At 46.2% G+C, this 23755-nt stretch overlaps 5 protein-coding genes and 1 long non-coding RNA gene across 9 annotated transcripts in view; 1 reads left to right on the top strand and 5 right to left on the bottom strand.

The window, feature by feature from the left end:
* vegfba (vascular endothelial growth factor Ba) overlaps positions 1–972 on the bottom strand; it is a 12303-nt gene extending 11331 nt beyond the window's left edge. The window contains exon 1 of the mRNA XM_060062231.1: positions 1–972. This exon is cut by the window's left edge and continues 457 nt beyond it. The gene's annotated coding sequence lies outside the window, so the exon portion shown is untranslated.
* A 642-nt stretch (positions 973–1614) lies between these two features.
* On the bottom strand, positions 1615–8376 carry dnajc4 (DnaJ (Hsp40) homolog, subfamily C, member 4). 2 transcript variants are annotated; one of them, XM_060062232.1, is made up of 8 exons: positions 8277–8376; positions 7791–7901; positions 6055–6167; positions 5867–5957; positions 5358–5551; positions 4911–5078; positions 3068–3154; positions 1615–2814 (listed from the first exon to the last, which is right to left on the bottom strand). In XM_060062232.1, exons 3-8 carry the CDS (start codon positions 6144–6146, stop codon positions 2712–2714), a joined length of 735 nt encoding a protein of 244 aa, XP_059918215.1. In that variant the 5' UTR covers positions 6147–6167; positions 7791–7901; positions 8277–8376; the 3' UTR covers positions 1615–2711. The 2 variants fall into 2 exon arrangements, with proteins under 2 accessions (XP_059918215.1, XP_059918216.1); XM_060062233.1 differs by lacking the exon at positions 8277–8376 and adding an exon at positions 8101–8260.
* On the top strand, positions 8370–11686 carry nudt22 (nudix (nucleoside diphosphate linked moiety X)-type motif 22). 3 transcript variants are annotated; one of them, XM_060062228.1, is made up of 8 exons: positions 8370–8445; positions 8658–8702; positions 8882–8969; positions 9087–9750; positions 10238–10363; positions 10669–10766; positions 11149–11242; positions 11388–11686. In XM_060062228.1, exons 1-8 carry the CDS (start codon positions 8430–8432, stop codon positions 11541–11543), a joined length of 1287 nt encoding a protein of 428 aa, XP_059918211.1. In that variant the 5' UTR covers positions 8370–8429; the 3' UTR covers positions 11544–11686. The 3 variants fall into 3 exon arrangements, with proteins under 3 accessions (XP_059918211.1, XP_059918212.1, XP_059918213.1); XM_060062229.1 differs by having other exon boundaries at positions 8388–8469; XM_060062230.1 differs by lacking the exon at positions 8370–8445 and having other exon boundaries at positions 8535–8702.
* si:ch211-107m4.1 (heterogeneous nuclear ribonucleoprotein U-like protein 2) lies at positions 11541–16953 on the bottom strand. The gene is made up of 11 exons (XM_060062227.1): positions 16031–16953; positions 15774–15853; positions 15280–15546; positions 14951–15063; positions 14548–14814; positions 14087–14209; positions 13774–13875; positions 13225–13396; positions 12528–12749; positions 12370–12422; positions 11541–12034 (listed from the first exon to the last, which is right to left on the bottom strand). The coding sequence occupies exons 1-11, from the start codon at positions 16708–16710 to the stop codon at positions 11957–11959; spliced, it is 2157 nt and encodes a 718-aa protein (XP_059918210.1). The 5' UTR covers positions 16711–16953; the 3' UTR covers positions 11541–11956.
* A 136-nt stretch (positions 16954–17089) lies between these two features.
* zgc:153018 (Transmembrane protein 179-like) lies at positions 17090–20553 on the bottom strand. Its single transcript, XM_060062235.1, has 4 exons — positions 20060–20553; positions 19653–19790; positions 18973–19051; positions 17090–18563 (listed from the first exon to the last, which is right to left on the bottom strand). Exons 1-4 carry the CDS (start codon positions 20380–20382, stop codon positions 18375–18377), a joined length of 729 nt encoding a protein of 242 aa, XP_059918218.1. The 5' UTR covers positions 20383–20553; the 3' UTR covers positions 17090–18374.
* Positions 20554–22615: 2062 nt separating this feature from the next.
* On the bottom strand, positions 22616–23072 carry LOC132465542 (uncharacterized). The gene is made up of 2 exons (XR_009527606.1): positions 22754–23072; positions 22616–22709 (listed from the first exon to the last, which is right to left on the bottom strand). It is a non-coding gene; the product is annotated as an uncharacterized LOC132465542 (long non-coding RNA).
* Positions 23073–23755: the final 683 nt, after the last annotated feature.

Genomic DNA, 23755 nt, shown 5'->3' with positions numbered 1-23755 from the left:
ACTATTATGGCTTACCTTATGGATAAACTATGTGAGATCTGGCAATGGGATGCATCCATGATAAATCCATAATCCATCAATACTTAAGTGAACTTTAAGTCTTCCTTCCTATCCGGCTGATATAATTCAAACGCCGGGCAGGAATAACAAACCGACCACGCGAGTCTATTGGTCAGAATCAGGATTCCGGTGGGGCGGTCACATCTCCCAAGTAGAGTCCAATTCAATCGTGGCGTTATCCTAAATCCTCGCTGTAAAGAACCGCTCCACTCTTTGGACGGTAGCTCACAAACGGTGCAGCAGTATGAATGACGGAGACGGCGGCGCACAGCCCATGCCTCGGCTCGGTCACCGTGCACCCGACGCGTGTGAAAAGATGTCGTATCCACACGATGCGCATCTTCGCAGTTTTATCCTCCCAATGTAACCAGGCTGGTGATCATCTGGCCTCGCTGACGTCGCGCAAAAGCCACGAGGTGTAACGAGAGGGAGAGGTTGGCAAAGTAGGAGTCTTCATTTGTTGTTGCCATCGGTTTCCTCGTTTCGTTTGCCCTTGAGAACACAATCACGAATGGCACTCCGCGTAACCATTGCACTGCCAACTTTTTTCAAAATGGGACAGGCGCACTGCCGGCGGTGCGCTGCTTACAGGTGCCGTCTCCCTCCAGGACCTCCTTTCAATCTGCCGATCAGCCGGTCAATTATTGACCGCGTCACTCCGTCTGTACACGCCGCTCTTTATTACCAGTAGCGGATAGGTAAAGATCAATGGAGCGTTCTTAACCACGGCAGCACTCGTGCGCTTTATCCAAGCCTTGATAGTAGGCTATTTTCGTATAGGCTATTCAATTTACTATGCGATTCATAATTCAATTATCTTACAAGAGTTTCAGGGGAGATCCATAATTAATCAGAATATTTGAGAATGCAAGCTCCGTATAGCGCCGAACATGTGAATGAACCCATCAAGACTAGTCTGTTGCTGTGTGTGTGTGTGTGTGTGTGTGTGTGTGTGTGTGTGTGTGTGTGTGTGTGTGTGTGTGTGTGTGTGTGTGTGTGCGCGCCTGCCGACTTGAGAGTATCTTCTCATGATGTGTTTGGGTTATGAGAGGGCACTCACACGGCTCCTGAGGATGAGGGCTGTGTAGTTTATGCGGGGCCACGTTATCTCCTGTCGAGTAGTCAGCCAGGAGGCCCATAATGACAAAACAAAGGAATAAAGAGCAGGTAATGTTTGTGTAATTATTAACTCAATGCCAAATGGTATCAAACGATTGTGCCGTTCAAAAGTCTGTTGCCAGTCGATCCTCTCACAGTGCTCCAGCCTGGCTTGACTTTAGTCTCCATGGAGGATTCCCCAGAGGTTGTGAGGAACGTAGATCAGGGAAGCTGATTTATCATGTTTGCTTCAGCCAACATGTTTAACACATTACCCAATTTAAAAAGGCCCTGTTGCCTACTAGAATTTATTTTCCGCTGTCTTTATCAGCCTATTTCTCTTTACATCATTCAGTCGATTCTCTTTTTATTCATCCGTTTTATGTTTTAAATAATCGTTTGCCGCTGTTGATTTATGGCCCAGTACCAGATATGATGAAATTAATTGGAATAAAATGTTTATCAGAAGTTTTTAATTATAGAAAGCATTTTAAAAATTAAAAACCACAACCACAACATTGTTGTAATAATGTGGAAACTGTTTGGGCAGTACCATAATATCCTTCCTCCAGTAATCTCAAACTCAATTACAGCATTTGTTTATTCTAAATGACTCGCATAAAAACACAGATTCATAACCTCTTAAAAATAGCTCAGTTACAGCACTGGTTTCCATTATAGAGGACGTACGGCAGGACTGAACTGAAGGACGAAACAGAGCCCGTTACATAGAACAATGGGCAAAACCTAAACCGACTCAACTGAAATGTACATTTACACCTGAAAGGGTTGATGAGAAACAAATCCAGTGCATCTTCTGTCATCTTAACGGCAGCCGTCGAACACATCGCCCTCTGTGGGTCACACATAGGAACTACACTACTCCTTTACACGGAATTAGGCCTGGCAGTATTATTGCAATAACAATCATTTGACAGTTTAGGATACTTAATAACACTGAGTGTTTCTACCATTGTCTAGTAAGATCATGATGTACCTTAACCAGATGATGCAATCACTGAGAGATGAGGGTTGAAAATCCTCTCTTGCTAATAATAAAGTTATGGTTTGTGTTTTGTTGGGTAGTATGTCAGTCTTCAGATGTCTGCATGGAACACAACAGTTCTCTTCCAAACAAAGGGTGTGGTTGGCCACAGGTCTTTCAAATGACATGTGACTGCATCGTCCAAACATCTGAACACAAAGCCTTTTCTCATGAATGTATAGGCACTTACACAACTTATACAGTATGGGTATTTCCGTTTCCAACTGGTTTTTATGGTGTGGTTGTGTGCTTTTGTGTGCATGTGTGTTTGCGTGTGTTTGGATATCGGGCATCTCAGCTTGTTCCTTTATTCCTTGTTTCGGTGTTACCTTGAATGTCTTCCCCATCAAACCCGGGAGCTCCTTTTAACGGCCGGCACATAGAACACACTCCTGCGTCACAGAGTTGAAGAACCGTCTCTTCACCATCTCTAAATCACCTGCTTCCTGTACGAACCTCTCTGCCTGCCCGTCCACAGAGGTCGCAGGTTCGAGTCCGTTCCCCAGGGCTACTTCTCCTCACCCCCGTCCACGTTGGGCAGATTGTATTTCTCCACAAACTCTGCGTGTTTCTGACGGAGAATCTCGGTCTGCTTCTTGAAGCCGTTGACCCTGAATGTGAACACACACATGAATACATCTGATTGAATATTTGTGGCTATACATATACACTTAATAGGTGTATAACCTCTGTATCCATGGTTTTACATTACTGTCAAGTAACACACATTTCCTTTTTGCATTCTATCATGAATGAATACACTTAGTTTGTAATCCCCAAGTACCTTCAGAATCCTACCAGCATTCATTCATTCATTCATTCATTCATTCATTCATTCATTCTCCACACTCTGGGTTTCTGTACCTCGCCCTCTCTTTGGACTGGTTGTAGATCTCTGTGATGTTGCGGTCCTTCTCGTCCATGAAATTGGAGTGCATCACTTCCAGTTTCCTGAAAGGGGAAAGTAGAGAACCACTGGAATGAGTTACAATGTTGATCACTCTCGGTTCAGCATGCTGAGGGTGATGCTAGACATTAACAATCATCCCCGACGCCAAATATTCATCTCCAAAACATCTACTCACATCAAATCAAAAGTAAGACTAATGAGTGAAATGAGTTATATTTTTCATAGACAAGGCATTAAAATGTTGAGCAACAAATAAGAATAAAAGTAGGAGTGTGTGTGTGGATTTAAATACAACTTCCCTTGTTCCAATAGTATACAACCCTGCTGTTTCCCCATAATGTCCATCACTCCCGGTTAACGGCGGTCAGGTGACGTGCCTCTCAACAGCCTCTTGGCCAACACCGATATGCAAATGAAGTCACGAGCTTTCCCGCCAGGCGACAAGTGACCTGAGCTGATGAACTAATTAAGGGGCTTATGTGGGCTGTGGTGGGCCTGGTTTGTGAGACGCCTCAGACGTGGTGTCCCTGGTGGTCTGTGATATGGAAACACATATATTCCAAAACAGTACGCTCCCTAGCACGCCGCACAAAGCCCATGTCTGCCGTTGTATGTAGTAGACACTAGATGTACTCGGCTGATGTAAGACTGGATGCACTGAATGCTTTTCCTACTCCATCATAGTGAGGCAATACGTGGCAGATTGCACGTGCAGGGGCTTAGCGAACGTCACAGCCCGTTTCTAGAAACATTATTTATTGGTAAGGTCATCAATGATTTGGGGGATTATTTGTTTATCAACACGGCGGACACGCGCGCAGAATGATCGCAAAAAGAAAATTAGTTTGACCGGTTGACATGGTTATCTCCGTGTGGTTCATTTGCAGTTGCGGTGTTGATTAGCGATGTTGTTTACTTGTTACAAGTAAACAACAGTATGTTGGCTTACTGTAACAATAAACTGTAATCAGAAAACGTGGTTATATGCTATAGACCCTAGAGTATCTTTGATATAAAGGCTGGGACGAATTTCTAATTATAAATATGTACCATCCATGACGTTAGCTCTCTGGCTCATAGCTCAGCGGACTAGAATACCTCCCGTTGTCAAGTCGTAGCTAAGGTCGGACCTATTTATCTGAAAAACGTTATATTTGGATTGTAAAACGCATGAAAATATAAATGAATGATCTTAATTTATTTTCTTTGGCAAGTGACCATGGTATAAGTGGGATCATGCCCTTCGAGGTGTCATAAACATGTTTGATCTATCGTAATTAAAGGGGACTACTTTTTGAGGGAGATGAACTCAAACAGAGTATACATTTAATAAGCATGCAATGCGAATAAGGAAAAGCATCATTATTAAAGTATTTGAATTGTTTCATTATGTTGGCACGGAAGAAGTAGAATAAGTGGGATAATCAGTCTTATTAAAACGGTTTGTTCAACCAACCGCACAACAAGACATGATTGCGGCTCATGTTGCTCTCGTCTCTTTCTGCATATGACATGCGCGTAGAGCGGGGAGTGGCGTAGACTGATAATCCCTCTACACAACCGTATCTCATTGTATTTCCATGGAACTTATTTCAAATGACCTGTTTGGTAGGCTGCCTTTGATTGACTTATTGTCTTGCTGAGTGGGTGGCTCTCCGTTACTGTCGCTATAGTCACCGGACGGTGAGTGAACTGCTCTGGAGTGGAGGCTGGGTGGTAGACAGACCGACATCTCCTTAGCTGTATATGTTATGTATATTAAAAACTGGATACATTTTTTAATACACAAGGCCCCACCTGAAGAAGAAGAAGTGGCTGCCCACGCTGAGCAGCATGGTGAGCAGGCAGTAGCCGACCAGACGGAAGTTCCTCCTCCTCTTGCGCTCCCACTCCTCCGGGGTGACTTCCTGGGCCTGGGACTGGGTGAACTGCTCCCAGTAGCGCGTGTTGTCATGGGTCTCCTCACTAAGGCAGACCCCGTCACAGAAGAAGCGTTATTAAGAAGATATTAGTAGCACATCGTCAATGATTTGTTCGAGTTACAGCGTGCGCTACGGTGCAATACAGTCACTCCAGTCGGTGTATTGTATTGCAGTGTGTGCAGGTGCACACACACACACACACACACACACACACACACACACACACACACACACACACACACACACACACACACACACACACACACACACACACACACACACACACACACACACACACACACACACACACACACACACACACCTGGCTCTGAAGCCGGTGGAGCCGGTGCGGATGTTGGCGCCCGGCCCCGGGACCCAGCCCCCTCGGTACGGCGTCCGCAGCTTGAAGTCGTACTCCTTCCGGCTGCGCTCGCGGCCCAGCACGCGGTACGCCTCGCTCAGCTCCACGAACTGGCCATGCAGCGCCGGGTTGGACGGGTCACGGTCCGGGTGGACCTGCCGCAGCAGAGGAGCAGAGGGGGGGGGGGGTGAATGTATGCGTGAATGTTGGGCAGTATTGTAAAGCGCTTTGAGTGGCCGCGCTGTATAAATGCAGTCCAAGAACCTTGGTCATAAGGATACACAGTTGTAACCTTATGAACAACAATAACATGATATGGATGTAGCTCGTTAGCAGAATTGATTGAATTGTTTGTCAAAACAAAGCAGGAAATAGAAAATACATATTGTGTAAACTGAAATAATCTTAACAGTTTTCAAAAAATGCCAATCCTATGCAACTGCATCCACTGCACTGACCAGAGCACATACCTCTTTGGATTTGGCAAAAAATGCATGCTTTATTTCCTCCAAGGTGGCAGTAGGTTTGACCCCCAGGAGTTCATAATAGCTCACGACCGCTCTGCAAAGAAAACCCAAAGAATACCAGAGTGTTGGGAATGGGATCAACATTAAGAAAAGTAACTGACATATCGTCTGGTTTCGCTCGTACACAATACCTGTTGGCTGAGCTCAGGGACAGCATCCGCAGTCCACTCCTGTAGCTCCAGAGACACCTCCGACAGAGACTCAGCTGAGCCTCAAACTGCATCGTGAGAAACAGCTACAGTACCTGTGACGAAAATATATCAAAATCATATATATATATATATATATGGGTGCGATTTGTGAAAAAACCAGAGGGGGGGATAATTTTGAGAAACATTTTATTCAGGAAAAATAACCACACAACAGTGTGAAAACTTATGAAAACAGTTGATCTTGTGACCTTGTGTATCTAAACCTTACACTTAGGCTTCATAACGTAGGCGGTAGGCCTATTTTGAACGTGAACTTAACCACTGCATTTGCAGAAATATTTTCTCATAGCTAATATTGTTTTTAAATGTGCCAAATAAAAAATATATTTTTTTTTTCCCCGATATCAGTTCAACAGAAAATATGAAATACCACAATGTGCTGTCAAGACGTTGTTTTTTTTATGGGTTAATCGGGTAGACTATAGGTCAGACTACAAAAACAGTCCGCTCTGATGACGCACTTCAGCCTCTTTTTTTTGCTTTCCTGTTGGCGGATCGATAGCAGCGTGGTGACCCTGCTTCAACCACATCTCTGCAAATCTGCGGGCCGGGAAGGAGGCAACATCTGGTGCATTTACAGAGATGAAAAGCAGATTGTGCAGTGTGGACACATTCATTCTGTTTCTGCCATCTGTAAGAATGTGGTTCATGGCGCTGAAACCTCTTTCACACTCGGCTGTGGACACTGGGAGCGTGGAGACAGCGGTGAGAACTTTGCGCATGCTCTCTCCTGTGACACCGTGACATTTAAACTCATGGAACTCCTTCAGTAGTATGGGACTGGTTGCGGCCTCAACAGCAAGAGTTTTGTGTATGGCGAGAAGTTTTTCATCGCCGTAGAGGATGCGCTCGTCTTCATCAGATGGCCAGTTTGATGGATTTAGAACGGCGGCGGCAGAGATGATCCCGTTGTCATCCAGCCTGCGCTCAATGTTGTCAGCCAGGGAGACGAAAAATCGCTCGCGAAACACCTCTGCCTTGCGACGGCCCCCATCACCTGGCTGAGACACACTGACCCCCTTGAATGTGGAAGATTTTTCAAATTCCTCCCTCATGCATTTTGTGTTCACACCGTCGGCTTTCCTCATTGATCTCAGTGCGCTCAGTGCCACGCCCACCTCAGTGTTGGCACGGACAGCTGTTGCGTCTCTCCTCTGAAGGAAAAGTGACAGGGCCTGTAGAATCTCCAGCGCATCTTTAATCAGTGCCATCTCCACCAAAAAAAGCCACTCTGTCATTTTAGTGTGTATACCCTGACATCTTGCCCTCTGGGCAAGATGGGTTTTAGGCCACCTCTCCAAAAGGCTGGATAGCTCTCCCATCTATCGCTCCCGGTAGATCAAAATCACAGCACAATCAAAATGAAGACGGACCCTGTGTATTTTGGTTGTTAATTATTACGATGTAATGGTGAAAATACTTTGGGTGGGGGGGCTAATTTTTATCCCCACCGAGGATAAAAATAATTCAGCAGAGGGTAGGACGTGTAAACCAGAGGGGGGATAATCCCCACCATCCCCACCGGCAAATCGCACCCATATATATATATAGCATTTTTGAAAAATTTGACTAAAACTGTAGCAAAGTAAAAGCATCGATCCAAAACAGAAGTCAAAATGAAACTCAAAAGTAAATGACCCATTAAAGAGGCTCACCTGACTTGAGGTAGTTGTTACACCTCAGTGGGATTCCATTGGACGTAGATGAGTAAGTTCATAAAGGAAAGACTCACATTGTTTCTTCCAGAAGGGTCACGCGATGCCGCTCTGAAAACAGAGGACTCTGTGAATGAAATTACCTGACCTGCAAGCTCAGCTGTTTGGCTGACCTTTGTCGCTCACCCATTGGTCAAATAATTCGATTTGATCACTTTCATACTATAACACTAACATATAAGATACACAACTTCAGGATAGCACTGCTGATGGTTATGCCTACGAAAGCTTTTTAGTTAAGTCGTTAAACTATTTTAAGAATAGTGCTGTAGGTTAACAGCGGTTCGCTGGTAAACCACAGATTGCAGGACGTTCACTCGAGATTATGACCTATTCAGGCGTGACAGGCCTACAGACACACATCTCATCCGGCAATATGTTAGAAAACGATACAATTTATATGAGAAGACGCCAAAGTAAACATACCACAAGCACCGCCTCAAATGCAGCAGTTTCATAACACAGCTGTGCCGCCGTGTGCTGCTGAAATGGGTCCGGGTAGGAACCATTCGTCAATGAAACTTTGTATCACAAGCGGTCAATCCCCTGTGTAAATCCAACCTTTACGCAATATGTTGGATGAGCGTCGGCAAAGGTTGTTGAGTCATTTTAAAATACGGTAAAGAGTGTGTGTGTGTGTATATATATATATATATAGATGCAAATATGAACATATTCTATAAATAACGCAAAACAAGGTTTTAAGTTGTACGATTTATTTTCCAGTGGGTGGCAGTACTGTTCAAGTTATTCTAGACACGTCAAAAAAGAAAGAGGAAGACTTTTCACACACATTTATCCAACCAGGTAGAGATCCTGTGTCCGCGTCATGCGCTCCAGTGCCTCTCCAAGGTAATGTGGAACAACCCGTCTAGGTGGAGGTCTGTTCCAACACAACGACCCTACTCTGTAACATTAACTGAGGAGGAGGAATGCTGTGTACTTCAGATGTTGATGTTTTTAGAAGATCGTAAAATAAGACGACTGTTGTAATTGAAACTTGTGCGTGTGCGTGTGCGTGCGTACGTCAGAGATGGACCCTGACGTGTCCGTGCTGCTGGAGTGTGCGGTCTGGCGTGGACTTGCGGAGGCCGAGGTCCAAGTGGAGGTGTCGGAGAGGTTTGTTTGATAAATTGTCAAAATGGAAAAATTAACTAAAGTTCTTGATTATTCAAACATAATAATTTATAGTCAGCTAATTGTATAGGTAAACATAATTTGTTATCCCTTTCCCAGCTTCAACAGACAGACAGATGCTGCGCTAGAGAGCCACATAGAAGAGGTGTGGGCAAAACGTGTCACCAGGGAGCCCTGGCTTTTCAACGGTTCCAAGTTCAGACTGCACTCATTTACCTTCGACTCCTCCAAGTTTCCCCCCTCCCAAACCGGTTGTCAGTTTACCAAACATCTCCCATGCGCGCCTCCAAAGCAACGCCAACCAACGACCGATGGGGGTGACAGGGGTGAAGAAGAGCGCCGATGTCCCGAAGGGAAAGGTGCCTTTAATCCCACGCCTCAGTGTACTGACGGCCGTCGCTATCAACAAGGAAATGGAGACTGTGACCATCCAGCCCTCGGCTGTTTGGCCGGTGTAGACCCAGGCTGTGGCCCCGGGGTCCGGGGCTCTACACGAGCAGAGGCCGGTCCTCGCCTGACCCTGCGGCTGGGCCTGACGTCCTACAAGGACTTCCTGGGCACCAACTGGTCCGAGCGAGCCGGGGCTCTGCGGCGGCGAGGAGAGACGGAGCTGAATGATCCGTGCGGCCTGTTGGCCCAGCCCCTGGGGGTGGGCGGGGTCCTGTGCACCAGCGACGGGAAGGTGGTGCTGATCAGGAGGAGCCAGCGGGTCGCGGAGGCCGGGGGGCTGCTGGACATCCCAGGGGGGCACCCGGAGCCACAGGTGAGAAGTACCCGGAGGCGGAGCCACAGGTGACACATAATGACCTGTGTCGGTAAACAAGTTGTAGCAAAAACCCAGAAGAAGCAATGTGCTAGTAACCACTGTCCCACGTTATCCACACTGGTCAATACGGGATTTTAATAGTTGAATAAATCCCTTCTATTATTTGAATGGCTTCCCTTTGGATCAATCATTTCTATATTCATAATGGCGAAATTGACTGGCTATAACTCTCCCAAAGTGCAAACGCAACATTCTGAACTTAACATCCCCTGCTCATAATGTGACCTCTCTCTCACCTTGTCTCGGTCATCGCTTACTCTCTCTCTCTCTCTCTCTCTCTCTCTCTCTCTCTCTCTCTCTCTCTCTCTCTCTCTCTCTCTCTCTCTCTCTCTCTCTCTCTCTCTCTCTCTCTCTCTCTCTCTCTCTCTCTCTCTCTCTCTCTCTCTCTCTCTCTCTCTCTCTCTCTCTCTCTCCCTCCCTCCAGGCGGTGTGCCCATGTGTGAGCGATGGTGTAAGTCAGGATCCAATCAGCATTGCCGTGGTGCAGCGGAGCCCCAAGGCGGTCGTCTCCGAGATCTTCAGCTCCGTTTGTGCCGAGATCAGAGACGAGGTGACCTTTAGTTCAGAACACTGAGTAGGCCTCTACTTAACCAATGAAAAGAAAGGGCGACGGCAGGAATAAACCAAGGGAAACCTCCCAAACACCAGGGATTCTGTTTTTGTTTCCCATTTGTGGTAATTGGTCAGTGTTGTCAAATCATAACCCTCCCATTGATACGGTTAATGGGAGCTACTACGGTTTCACCAGAAGTGCTGCTGTTCCTTTAGTTGGACTTCAGTGTTTGGTGGCTCTTGACACGGTGGCCTTGTTGGGGCAGGAACCAACGGCAGTGTTTCCTGTTCCCCTGTGGGCAGGTCAACGTGCCGCTGGGTTCCCTGGGAGGGCCCGTGTTGATGGGCGTAGCGCTGAACCACACCAGCGCAGGCAGACCCAGCGCAGAGTTCTACGTCAGGTTGGGACTCGGACTGTATTAGCACCACCCGTACCATCCATCTCCAACACTTTGCATTAAAAGTCACACGTTACACCTGTTTGGAAAGTAAATAGTACTAATCTATCGATCAAGGTGAATTAAAAATGAGCAAATCAGACATTCACTCTTGGATTTTTTTTTACTTTTGTTCAGGTTATTTTAATGCATAGTTTTGTAACACTGCAAACATATTTAAACAACCCATTAAGTGGTATATAACAAATACAAATAAGTGTCTTATGATAAATAAGACTTATGGGCAACTTATCAGACGCTATAATCAAGTGACCTTTTGAGTGACTATAAATTGATGTGTGGAGCCTTTATTGAATCAGGCCTTTCATAATGTTTTTATCTGCAGCTGTTCCTTGACCTCAGAGGAAGTGAGGGAGTTGTATTGGAGAGGTGGAGCGGAGGCCAATGAGTCCACAGACATCGTGTTCCTCAGCACAAAGGTAAGGGATCGTATTCATCACTCACAGATCATCGTAACGTGCCAACCATTTTTACAGACAGAAAATGGCCCATTGCAGAATCCCTCCGTATGCTTTGATAAAATGTGCTCCTTCTTCATTGTATTATCCATGTGTAACAATGCAGGAGCTGTTGCAGTTGGACAGCTCCAGGCCCCTGTGGTCAGAGCTTTGTCCTTCGGCCAAGGGAGCTGTCCTGCTCTATCAACTCGTCAGGCCTGACGCATCTATCAGGCCGGAGCAGACGAGCTCAGACCAACAAAAGCACGAAGAAAAAGAATGATGTTCATCTGCCAAATGTTATGGTTTTAATACTTTTTGGGCTTTTCTCTTTTTACATACAAAGATCTGTACAATTTCTAATGAAACTAATGAAATACATTTTTAAAATTGCACTGTTTTAAAGAATAAAAATCTACTAATTGATTTGTTTGTAGAATAGCTATACAGAAAACCTTCACATGACTTTATGCAAATCAAGCTAGAAATAAAAAAGTCAGTGCAGGTAGTGTGCACAGGCAATCTCTTAAAGACATTGGATCAATACTATTACAATCTTAAAAATATTAAAGTACGCACTGTAGATTTAAAACCCCGAAAAACTCAGTCAGCCTCAACCAGCTACCATCTGCTTGCAACATCCCTGCCGTGAATCCAGTGGACTTAGTGTGTTTGGGGGGGGGGGGGGGGGGGGGGTTACCAGTGACCCTGGTAACCGCTGTAGCCAACAGCTGTGTTGTAGTAAGATCCATGGCCTGGATGGCTGGAGTTCCACTGCAAGAAGAAGCACAATTGAATCCAAAGATGAGCATTTAAGCTCCATGTGTCTTTATATGCAAACCCTACCGTGCCATAAGCTGATAGTATATAGTCAGTAAGCTAACAGTCTACTCTACAGCTTTTAAACTCCAGGAAGAGGTTTCTCCTAGTGCGTGGTCATGTTGTTCAAGCAAGGTGAGAGAAACGTGGTTGGTGGGGTGTGGCAGTAGGGAATTTCCTTTCAGATTTTCTAATGAGAAGAGCTTGTGCCTCAGCCACACCTACACACCCCAGCTCTACTTGTGTTCAGTTTAAAATGTCGAGCACTGCAATGATAACACTGGACTTACAAATATGGGCTGTGGTCCCCAGGCTTGCCGGTGGAACACGTTTTCACTTCCCGCTAGAAAACAAACATTGACATTACTTTGTTTGCATTACAACACAAATAGCATCACTCAGCACCTAACGCTCACCTGAGAAGGAGTTCCCATGCTCTGTCACTCACCGTATCTCCTCTTCCATTGGTGGCCGTGAGAAGGGGGCGGGCCGAAGCCTCTGTTCTTCCGGAGGCGGGCTTTCTTCTGTGGTGGAGGGACGGGGGGCAGCAGGCGCTGCGCCTCCTCTCTGTAGGCGTGGAGGAGCGCCCGCGCCTCCTCTTGGGGCAGCTCCACGAAGAGCAGCTCCTGGAGGACCCCCTCCCCCTGGGGCTCGGGCAGGCTGTAGCTCACTGAGGGGGGAGAGGGGGGACACACATCTCATTAGGAGCCTTACTCTCCGACACCCTTGTTGAGCGTTCTTTTTTTTTTGTTGCAATTGTTAGTGGCACAGTCAGTGTCTATGGTTGAAATGACTAATTAAAAAGAACCTGCTTTTGTTGAGGGGTTATTATCATTACTTCTGTTTGTCTGGCCAGGTGTGGAAAATTGTAATCCTTGTAATCATTGTTTGTGAAGTCTCCTATCCTGCTCAGATTTCCTAGGCGATCTCAATATTTATTTTCACAGTTTAATATAGATCAGGCCGGCACGGTCTTTGCAAAGAACCAAAAGGGCGTTTGCTAAAGATTAGGTCAATAAACCTTGCTATAAGCCAGTTATAAGTGCACTTGTTGATGTGAAGTAGTTCTCTGAACCAGACAACCAGAGAAGGAACCTGAAGAACAACAACTTAGCCCAATTTTATAAAAAAAACGCGGTTTGAACCTTTGAGTTTGAGGAGGGCCGTGTCGGGGATCCGCTCGCCGTCCCGGGCCTGGCGCAGGGCCAGCCGTCTCCTCCACTCCTCTGTGGGCGGGACGACCACCGCCACCAACGCCCGCCGGAAGCCCGCGAACAGCTGGAGCTTGTGGCGCCGCGCCGAGACGAAGACGTTGAGCTGAGAATGAGGAGTGGAGCGGAAGAGAGGAGACCGGAGGAGGTCAACACTCTGCTGCCTGACCTCAAACACTGGGCTGGCTCAACTCAAACACTGGGTCCAGGGCACGGCCCGTATAAATATGTGTTATTAGTTATTACTCGCTTCATGTTCCAAAGTCATTCAGAATTCAGTACTTTGTATTCAGTATTTTGCTAACTTTTGTTGATGATTCTAGGCATTTTACTTTGGGTTGCTTGCCAGTAGACAGAGGGGAGGCAACAAGGGAATGAACCAAGCAACTATCGGCTGGATAAGTGCTGAATTCGATCTAATAACGCTACTGGATCTTTACAAATCGGTGGACAACTGATGCAGTTTTAATCTTGGAGGTTCACCTGGTCCAGGATGTAGTTTCCTGGTTTGCGAGCAGCAATCTTGATCAGCTCGGTCAAACACTGAGAGGCCTGCTGCAACTGCCCCTCCCTCTGACCCTCACCCTACAAACACACACACACACACACACACACACACACACACACACACACACACACACACACACACACACACACACACACACACACACACACACACACACACACACACACACACACACACACACACACACACTTGGATAAGTACACTGCAGGAAATATTGATTTCATAATGTCTTAGATGGGGGGGGGGGGTGTCGAGTCAGGATGAACTGACGATCATGCTGGCTGTGAGCGTCTCTGTGCCCAGCAGCTGGTAGCGTTTCTCCGGGTGCTGGTCCATGAGGACCCTGGCCCAGTGGCTCTTCCCAGAACCAGGCAGACCCACCATCATGATCACCTGGCAGATGGGGGAGGATCAAACAGAAAGGCAGGGAGAAACATTTAATTGCATGTTTCTAAGCTCAATAATGTTGACAATAGAATTAAAGCCCTTCTTTAGATGTTACAGCTTTTCTATTATTTATAGTCCTTGTATGGATGTGTATGAAGGGGTTACAACAGAGCCGTCATTTCTTCCAGTCACATTAGTGTATTCGGTGTATGAAATCACCATGTGGATGGATTTAATCCTGACCGTGTTGCACAGAACTGCTCAACAATCCAACAGATGATAGATGAGTGGGACGGTAGTGGGTTCAGAGAGGATCTCCCCTCACTCCGCTATGAACGCCTCACCTCACAGTCTGCTCTGGAGCGAGGGCATGGCGGGGCCCGCACCCTGTCGGCCGCCGGCAGAGCCACCAGGGGGGTGTCCCCGGGGGGACCAGGGTACCAGGGGCCCCCAGCGGGTTCCAGCCGGAACCTGACAGAGCAGCCCCGGCAGAGGACATGGGGGAACAGTGTGTTGCCCCCCAGCACCGAGGGGCCCAGACAGAAGGCCACGCCCATCGGACGCCCGTTTCTATGGAAGGACATCTCTGCCACGCCGTCTGCGGAAAACAGCTACGTTCGTACAAACACACACACACATACAGAAATGTGGGGTCAGAAGAACTAAGAATGGTTTAAAATAACTTGCAAATGTGTAGGAGGAGTTGTTGCGTTGGAAAGCATCATATAGCGGACAGGTGTCACTCACTAGGTAACAGCCAATGATATCGCCGTCTGAGAGTGGTTCGCCAAACTCCTCCTCCCTACCCCCGGTAACCTTCCTGCCCCGCCCATCGTAGGCATAAGACAGCTCATCCTCACCTGGTGAAGAGCGAGAGAGGAGAATGGAGACAGTTTACTAAAAATATAGAAACAAATTTTTTTTTTAATCTGTTAGCATTTCTGAAGGCCATTACTTATGAAACCAATAACTACACTTTCATTCGTGGAAAGTACAATTTTGACCTTTCTCCGACACATCTTTTATAAAGGCCTATTACACATGAACCATCTGTTTGGCAGGGTTCTACTCCATACCCAGCGGTAAGGCCTTGGTGTCCGGGGCCCAGCCCACCCTCAGGCGAAGTGCGTCCGTCCGTGGCTCCGCTCCGGCCTGCCCGCCGGGGAGGGCAGCGGCCGGGGCGTGGGCCTTCCCCTCCAGCCTCACCTCGAAGCTGGCCCTGGTGCCCCCCCGCAGGCCGTGGGTCAGCCTGCAGCCCGACCACAGCAGGGGGAACCGCTCCGGGAACAGAGGGCGGCCGCTGCTGCCGTCGGGGTCTGTCTCAAAGTGCAGGTCGCTGGCCGCTGTTGGGTCGGTAAAGAGAGTCATGCCATGAGAATAACACTTTGGTTTGAATGTATGTGATCATGGCGCCGTCACACCTTCACCTCAATCAAGAAAACACCCTTCCATTCTGATTGGAGTCCATTATGTCCTATGACCAGCTGTATACCCCTACCCATAATGCATAAATGGTAACATGGAACTAAAAAGAAGACGGGATGATACCTTTTTAGTTCAAAATACTTACACGTATCTATTCGGACACTTTCGTTCTCCTCTTCCACAACTTCTCGTTCTGTCTGATAGGTAGGCGGTGTGAATTTGGCTCTTAAAGTGGGAAGATAGGACAATTAGTATCACTCGTCGGTGCTCAGACTCTCAAGCAGAATCAATAATAGATCAATAGTGATGATGACGTCATGCAACGATGACCTCCTGTTGGTCTGCACTTAAACGCCTCACAGATATAAACACACAACATCGTCCGGGGCGATATGTCGTCACCTTTTGTAGCGGATCTCCTCTTTGAATTCGTAGAAAGCCCTTCCCATCTCTCCCCACCGGGTCGAGTCTCTGGCAATCCCGGTGCGTCCCTCCTCTCCATGCCAGCTCTGGGACTCTTCCTCCTCCTCCGCGTCTCGAGAAACAGGCACCTGGCTCGAATCTGCTAATCTGAATTCACTGTCATGGACATGTAGTGATGTCTGACCCTGCGCCGGGTCTTCTTCGAGCAGGGGGGTTGGTCGCTCCGCTGAAAGCCCACCCTCCCCGACCATGGCGTGGTGGTCCACCGGCCGTGTTGACATGGAACTACAGTCTATTGTCTGATGGGCAGTGTCTGTCTGCGTGGCGGTGTCTGCGTACTCTCGGATAGAGCATGAGATGTAAGAGGACGTCATGGTGGCGACGGGGGCTGAGGTCGACGTGACATCAATGTGGTGAGTATCCGTTTCCAAAGGCGATGGTGGGATGTCATTGTGTGGGCCGACCTCCACCTTGCAGGCATTAGTTCTGCTGTCTCGGTCGCTCTCGATCGATGGGAGACTGATCTGAAGTCCTGCCTCCAGCGCGGACCACAGCCGCCCGATAAGTTCAGCCCTCAGCCCCTTTGGGTCCAGTCCGAGTTCCTTGAGTTTCGATCGTAGTTCCGGCACTTTGCACTTTTTTATATCCGAGAGTTTCATTTTCGATTGAGTTATTCCGTCGGTCCTTATTTCGACATGTGTGTGCGATTCTTTTTTTTTGTAGAAAAACGAAAACTGTACGAAACCAGGACCAAAACAACACGGGTACAGGTTCAATATGGGACATGAGGATCTGATTGGTTGAGCTGTTCTTCGTTGTAATATTTCTGGTTCTTTATTTATTGTAAGGGTGTTACACTGCCCCCTGTTGGTCTATTGTGCTTCTCCGCTCTCCAACGCTTTCACATTACAAAGGGATATTAATCATATACCAAACGTCACCCTCTCAACTATCATATATATAATTATAATAATAATAATTATATATCATTTGATTATTTGATTCTTGTAAGCAAACCATTTAACACAGAACAAGGGATTATGAATTCATAACAATCAAGTATTTATTGGATAAATAGAAAAACAAAGTATCGAAATACAGAAATGGTATTATGTATTTTAAGTTAACCCAAAATACATAAATTCAGTCTCATCCATCTTTCCTTCAGACTTTCTGTTTTCCACCGTCAACATGTCATTACAGCTGCTTGGGTTCTAAGACTACATGTGAGGGTTAGAAACCACCACTCACATGGTCTACACCCCTTTGGGCTCCACACAAATCTCTCTCCGCCATTCAAACTGTACCTGGTCACTCATAGCTCTGTCGCTAAATGCAACCGAGCTCTGACCAGAACGAAGTCTCGGCCAATTTCAACGGAGGTAGAGATAAACGCTTCACGTTACGCCCCATGAGAAGCTGCCTCCACGTAGACGGCATCATACACAGAGTCTTCACAAGTAGAGCGAGAGAGAGAACAAGAGGAATAACGACGACAATAATGCACATCACACAATGTGCAACGTTCAAGTCAGCAAGTTCACGCAGTATTGTGGCTCGCTCACGCCATCCTACCACATGCTTCACTCTTAAAGAGCTTCAGTGCAACACCAGAATATAACCTCCAGGATTAAAAGTGTATTCTCCCAAATGACACACGCTCAGGGAGTGCCGGAATGCAATACTTTGCAAAACACATAAATATCCTATCAGAATAATGTAAGCCATGCAGGTTGGCAGACTGAAAGCGAACCAAACCGAACCTTTGGACTTGAGACGAGCCCAGGGTCACAGGTAGTATTAAGTGCGGGATATGTGAACGTAACTCACATAAATAAAAAATAAAAAGTACAATTATAATCGCATGGCAAGCTGTAGCTCCTGGAAAACACTGTGTGATCATTAGCTCAAGGAATACAACCTTTCTTTCTTTCTTTCCCGATTCTAATCCCCTCATGCCAGATCTTCTCATGGTAGCTGTGTTCTGCGTTTGTGATTGTTTGTTTCTAATGGTTATGAAAAATGTCCTCCATAAAGAAAATAGACATATCTTTTCTACTTAAGTACTCATGCAGTAATACATATTCCTAGTACACAAACACATTCTTTATAACCAATACAATGCCACTCATTGTAAGGGTTATAATTGTTTGCTGTCAGCAAATTGATCTTTGGCAACACGATTTCAGCACTGGGACAACGATTTAAGAAGGAAGGAAAATTGAGATGAAACTAACTCATAGAAAAAAAAAGCGCTGACCGTAAATTTGTAGTAATTCCTCGAAACATTTCTAGCGCGGTAAACGTATAATTTTGGTTGCGGTCAGACAAAGATGGTGGAGGACAGGTGTGGAGGCGTGGGGCAGCCGTCCGAGGGGGAGCGGGCCAGCAGCAGCTCCTTCTCGCGGGGCAGACAGGGCCCGCTGATATGCTGACTGTGGGAGTGGTAGAGCCGCAGGAAGGACAGGACGGACTGGGCCAGCCACAGGGCCGTCACAAACCATAGGGAGGCCTGGGGACAGGGGTCAGACACGGGTCAGACAGCGTCAGACAGGGGGGTTGTGAGGGAGGGACTAGTATCTCGATGCAATACACTCCCATGGAATAGGGGAGAATGCGTTGCTACGGTGATTGTAGTTTTGAAGTTTTATTTTAATTTATTTATTTTTTTTACAATGAAAGGTTTACTGTTAGGAATAAATAAATACATTTCTGATTGGTTTACTTCAACTTTTTAAGATCAAAATGATCTGTGTTTTGGTTTGTATGTGCGTGTGCATATGCTCATGCTTGTGTGTCTGTGCTTGTGTGCACGTGTGAGGGTACGTGCGTGTGCGTGCTTGTGTGTGCGTGCTTATATATGCATGGTTAGGTGCCTGTGTGAGTAGACTCGCGCGTGTGCCTTGAGATGCGTGCCCTACCTGCGCCAGCGTGAGGTCTGTGTAGAAGGAGGAGGTGTCCACATCCAGGTAGAGGGGGATGGACTGGGACTGGGCACAGCTGAGTGAAGGCAACAAAGAAACACACACACACATTAACCAAACTTAATGTCAGCACGTCAACACAAACAGCAACGTAACGGCAGGAACTTCCACTGTTGTGTGTAACAGAATGAAATCCTGTGTGTGCGTCATGTGTGCTGGTGTTCTGACTAGACTGCAAGGAACAATCGTGGCAGTCTAGTGTGGTCAGTTAGGCAGGGCCTTGCATCATTTAATCAACAATAATGTTGATTTTGTTTTCTCTTTTCCTTCCCCTGGAGGACTGGAAAACAGGCTCTCACATGATGTGTTTACTTCTACAAAGCAGGCCCGGTTATGTAATCCCGACCGCGATAGGTCAATGTATCCACACACGGCCAACTGCTGTGGTTCATGGCCCCAGAACATGTGTGTATGAAATATACCTTGGTTCATTCACATTAGTCCCAGAACTATAAACAATAACTTGGATAGGAAGGAACTATCCATATTCAACATCTAAGATGAATAAAGTTCATTCTTAACCTTTATGCGTGGTTAACATTGCCTAACTATCGACATTAACTCATAAAAAACAAAAGCTGAAGTCCAGCAAAGTGGCGTCACACCAGCCGACCCACCTGAATGGCCGCGCGTTGCCGTCCGTGACCGTGTCGCACCAGGAGGCCAGCCCCAGAGACAGCGTGAAGCTGGCCCCCCCGGAGAGGAACAGAACACACAGGCTGAGCAGCACGGTCAGGAATGAGGACATCAGCGTGCTGAGAGACGAGATCAGATACCCACGTAGTAAGTACAAGTGTATATCAAGCATTAGGATACCATTATATATCACCTTAGCTAACCTGCAGACACTGGATCTATTATTTTGATTCGTATTATTTACTTACATTTTAACTTTATATAGGAAGCCGTGCACAAACGTATATTCAAAATAATGGTCATAATATAGGCGGGGCCATGAAAGTAGCCTAGGAAAGTGTAAATCTTCAATGCAGGACGTTGTTTGTGTACAAACACAGTCACTCACTCGTCATGCCGTCCATGGAGATAGAAGAGGCACCTCCAGCCCTGCGCGGCGCCGTACAACACCGTGAAGATCCCCACAAACGTAGCGAACTGGCAGGCGGCCGGCGGGCCCCACTGCTGCACCACCAGATGAGAAACGTCCCCAGACTGTCCCGTCAGCTCACTGCGGTTCTCAGTCCTCCAGTATCCCGTAGAGAAAAGAGCACAACGCCCTTTAAACGCAGAGCCGTTGAGAGCCAGGGGGACGACCACCAGGAGCCCCGCCACCACCAACAGGGTGTGGGCTGTGCAGTGAGCCAACAAGAGCCGCCGATCCAGCTCCATGTTCTGAGGCAAATACTAGTGAAGCTCTTAAAAAAACGAATGTTTTTTAAATCCCCTCGGTCTATTTTTAAAGCACGCAGTAGTTTAGGCCAACGAGTGGGCATACAACTAGCGTCCGATCTGTTATGATCCAACGGCCCGTTACTATAACTGGAGGGCACGGAGACGCCCTGCTGTGACGCATGTCTGGGAGTGTTGCCAGATTGGGCCAGATTTCCTCTTCCACTGGCTGCAGCCAGGTTGGGCGGGAAATCTGGTTCAATCTGGCAACACTGATGGCCCGTTCGGACCAACTGGCCTGTTTTCCATGATAAATGTATCCTTATGAATTTGCATCGTAGAGCCCTCGATGGTGATGGTTTTATGGCATTCATTTCGATATAATTTATAATGGCTAGGCCAGCGTTTTTTAAATAAATGTCTTCAATTAGAGTCAATATTTTCGTTATTATTATTTTGTATTACAGTTGAATAGGACTACGTGGACCTATATCGGTTAGATGGCAACATTGTATGCAAAACAAGCTTTATAAGTCATGATTAAATAAGCAATTGCTTTCGATAGCCTCACTATTTTCCAAAGGCATGCTGTGCATTTCACGGCATGGGGGTCGATCCACATTCTTTGTGGTATGGTGGCCACTCACACACATCCTGCAGCGTGGGTCGTTGGCGGAACAAAAGGCCAGTGAATACGTCCAATTAAATGCGAGTCTGTACCAAGAATATCCTATTGCGCCGATTCAATCATGGATGGGACCTTTTTTCAAGAATATAATTCGTTTACAATTAATATAACTTATTAATGCCAAATTCATGTGCATTTCAATCAGCCTATTGATTGACGTCATCATTCTATAGGCCTATATATGATATTACGTAGTGCACTGTATAAAATAATACACTGGTTAAACTTAAACAAATTAAATGAAATCTAAAACTCTGAAATCTTTGAGTAAATCCGAGTTTATTTTAATCAGATTAATCCAATTACTTTGGTACATGACATCCAACATGATTTGCTTTTACCTCTTGACTTAATGCTTAATTAAGTTGCAACAACTTAATATTAATTGATGTTTTGGTGATATTAAGTGTTCAAGTAACTTTTATTGAAGCTATTTCAACTTCTTATTTGACTTCCATTCTACTCGTCCTACTAAATAGTAAACATATTTTCTTTGTTAAAGTAACTTGCACTACGAGGTCCATTGCGGAGGATCTAGCGGCAGAAAGGGTATAGGTATTTGTAAGTACGTTTTCAGAAGTGTATGTCACCTAAGAATAATAATCGTTTATCTTTTAAGATACCTTTAAGATACCTTTTAAGTCAGAACAAAAAGAAACAAACAGCAATTAATGGTCAACTTTAAAACACAATGTCCAAATAGTTTATTTTAACCATGAATAATTTGTATACAATCGTCTGTGCACAAAATAAACAAAACAACAACAAAGATAAACAAATATCACAGGCCAGACTGAGCATCCTTCCAAATGAGATTGAGCTTCAAATTGACAAAGACAAAAATTTGCAGGCATTGCGCCAGCAGGTCGTTGCCTTGAACTTCACCAAAATCGACAAAATACTCCTATAAACTGCAATGGAAGAACATTGCGTCTAGGAAGTTACATTGTACCGTTTGATCTATACCCATAAACATGGGTCAGACTTTGGCCCAATCTCAATACTTCCCCTTACCCCTTATCTTCCCCCTTACCCTTGAAGTTGCGCGTTCATGTGAGAGCTAGTGGTGTCTCAATACCCAATTTGATCAAGATTAAGGGATAAGATTGAGTGCTATGTACCCCTTATTTTTAAGATGATTTGAGAGCTCACTTGCTCCTCCAAGGGCTATCCCAGAGCACATAGCGAAACCGGGATTTTTTAAAAAAAACATGGCTGCTTGAAGCGAGGAATATTTTACAGCTATCTACACAACTTTTTATATGTTTATAATGACTCGGTTTGATCTGAAATGTGCTACACGAACGATGCATAGTATTGTAGGTCTTAACTGAAGCTTTCAAACGGTAGTTTTAGGATACAATTAGCGCGTATACCACCACTCCATTGGCTTATATGGTAGCTTGCCAGCTAGATGCTACAGGGCCTGCAGCGGATTCGAATTGTATCCGAATCCGTTCGGTTCGTTTACCCCAGTTCGGAGCATTCTGGAGATCCGCGGATTTCGGTTTCATGAAGGCATTGCCTTATGTAGCGTACTTTGCCTACTGTAGCCTACGTCCGATACAAAAGGGTGTTTAGGACCCAGCGGAATGCATTCTCTCCAGTGCTGCCCGAGCCAATGAGACTTTTCCCGCCCCTCCCTTCAGCCTGTCAGCGTTCAAAACAAACTGGGCTTTAAACTTCGTTGCGCTCGTCGCCAGAGTTCTAAGCCTCGTCGGCCGTTATCCCTTACATGTTACACTCAGTGCACCATGTTTTCAAATGCATTTAGGGGAACATTTATTGCACAAAAAAGCCTTGCAAGTTGTCTGATTGCAGTCAATTAACACATTGCAAATAGCCTGTGGGTCTCATTCATTTTTGTGTTTCTCCCCCAATCCCTCCGTCAAAGAAAAGTCCGCCTTTTTACTATCACGGACATGATCCTAATCCGAACCGTATCCGAAACCGAGGCCCAAAACGGTTATCTGAACCGAACCGTGGACACACTGATCCGTTTCACCACACACCCTCAACTCTTCAACGATGGCGGCAGCATCTAGATATATATATATATATCGCTCTTCTTCTCTGGCTTTTATTGGCGTTTCGGCGCTCTGGTGACGGGGAAGCCAGCTGGCGACGATGAATGATGACGTACCCGAAACCGAGTGGCGTCTCATTTCATAGGGGAAAGATCTCAGCCCTTGGCCCTTACACTTGCAAGTGCTAGGGTTAAGACAAAGACAAAGACAAAGCAAAAGGGGCAAGGGGAAGAATCGAGATTCGGCCTTTATCTGGTGCCACTCTGGACACGCCCCTTGTTCAGGTGATGGGTTTATTATCCGCCAACCTGAACATTAGAGATGGAGTGGAAAAGCACTGCAACAGCGCCATCTGGCTGTCTGCTTAAAATGTGTGTGTGTGTGTGTGTGTGTGTGTGTGTGTGTGTGTGTGTGTGTGTGTGTGTCCATGGATGTGTGTGTGTATGGCCTTGGTTTTCGACAGGGCACTCTGCACTGTGTCACATACTACACATAATAAAATCGTACTTATCGCAAAATACACATATAAATGACTTTCAGAATAATAAGAAACCGTGTTAACAGTCAGCTGCCAACTCTAGCTGTCTGTGCTAAGTGAGCGAGCTAGGGTAGCCTTGCTGGGAAGCGAGAGTGGGAGTGGTTTAGGATTATCGACTGT

The sequence above is a fragment of the Gadus macrocephalus genome, chromosome 10 (assembly GCF_031168955.1).
Source record: "Gadus macrocephalus chromosome 10, ASM3116895v1".
Taxonomy (NCBI): domain Eukaryota; kingdom Metazoa; phylum Chordata; class Actinopteri; order Gadiformes; family Gadidae; genus Gadus; species Gadus macrocephalus.
This window is presented reverse-complemented; position numbering and strand designations above follow the sequence as displayed.

Bases quoted from the DNA above. Each gene is read 5' to 3' on its own strand.
- dnajc4 (XM_060062232.1), bottom strand. From the start codon at position 6,146: ATGCAGTTTGAGGCTCAGCTGAGTCTCTGTCGGAGGTGTCTCTGGAGC. The intron at 5,958-6,054 runs GTATTGTGTACG...TTTTCTTTGCAG, and splicing joins TCCCTGAGCTCAGCCAACAG to AGCGGTCGTGAGCTATTATG. The intron at 3,155-4,910 runs GTGGGGCCTTGT...TTCCCCTTTCAG, and splicing joins AGCCACTTCTTCTTCTTCAG to GAAACTGGAAGTGATGCACT.
- nudt22 (XM_060062228.1), top strand. The intron at 8,703-8,881 runs GTAATGTGGAAC...TGCGTACGTCAG, and splicing joins CGCTCCAGTGCCTCTCCAAG to AGATGGACCCTGACGTGTCC. The intron at 8,970-9,086 runs GTTTGTTTGATA...TCCCTTTCCCAG, and splicing joins CAAGTGGAGGTGTCGGAGAG to CTTCAACAGACAGACAGATG.
- si:ch211-107m4.1 (XM_060062227.1), bottom strand. From the start codon at position 16,710: ATGAAACTCTCGGATATAAAAAAGTGCAAAGTGCCGGAACTACGATCG. The intron at 15,854-16,030 runs GTGACGACATAT...TCCCACTTTAAG, and splicing joins GAGGAGATCCGCTACAAAAG to AGCCAAATTCACACCGCCTA. The intron at 15,547-15,773 runs GTAAGTATTTTG...CCGACCCAACAG, and splicing joins AAGTGTCCGAATAGATACGT to CGGCCAGCGACCTGCACTTT.
- zgc:153018 (XM_060062235.1), bottom strand. From the start codon at position 20,382: ATGGAGCTGGATCGGCGGCTCTTGTTGGCTCACTGCACAGCCCACACC. The intron at 19,791-20,059 runs GTGAGTGACTGT...CTCGTCTCTCAG, and splicing joins CTCCATGGACGGCATGACGA to CACGCTGATGTCCTCATTCC. The intron at 19,052-19,652 runs GTGGGTCGGCTG...GCCTTCACTCAG, and splicing joins GGCAACGCGCGGCCATTCAG to CTGTGCCCAGTCCCAGTCCA.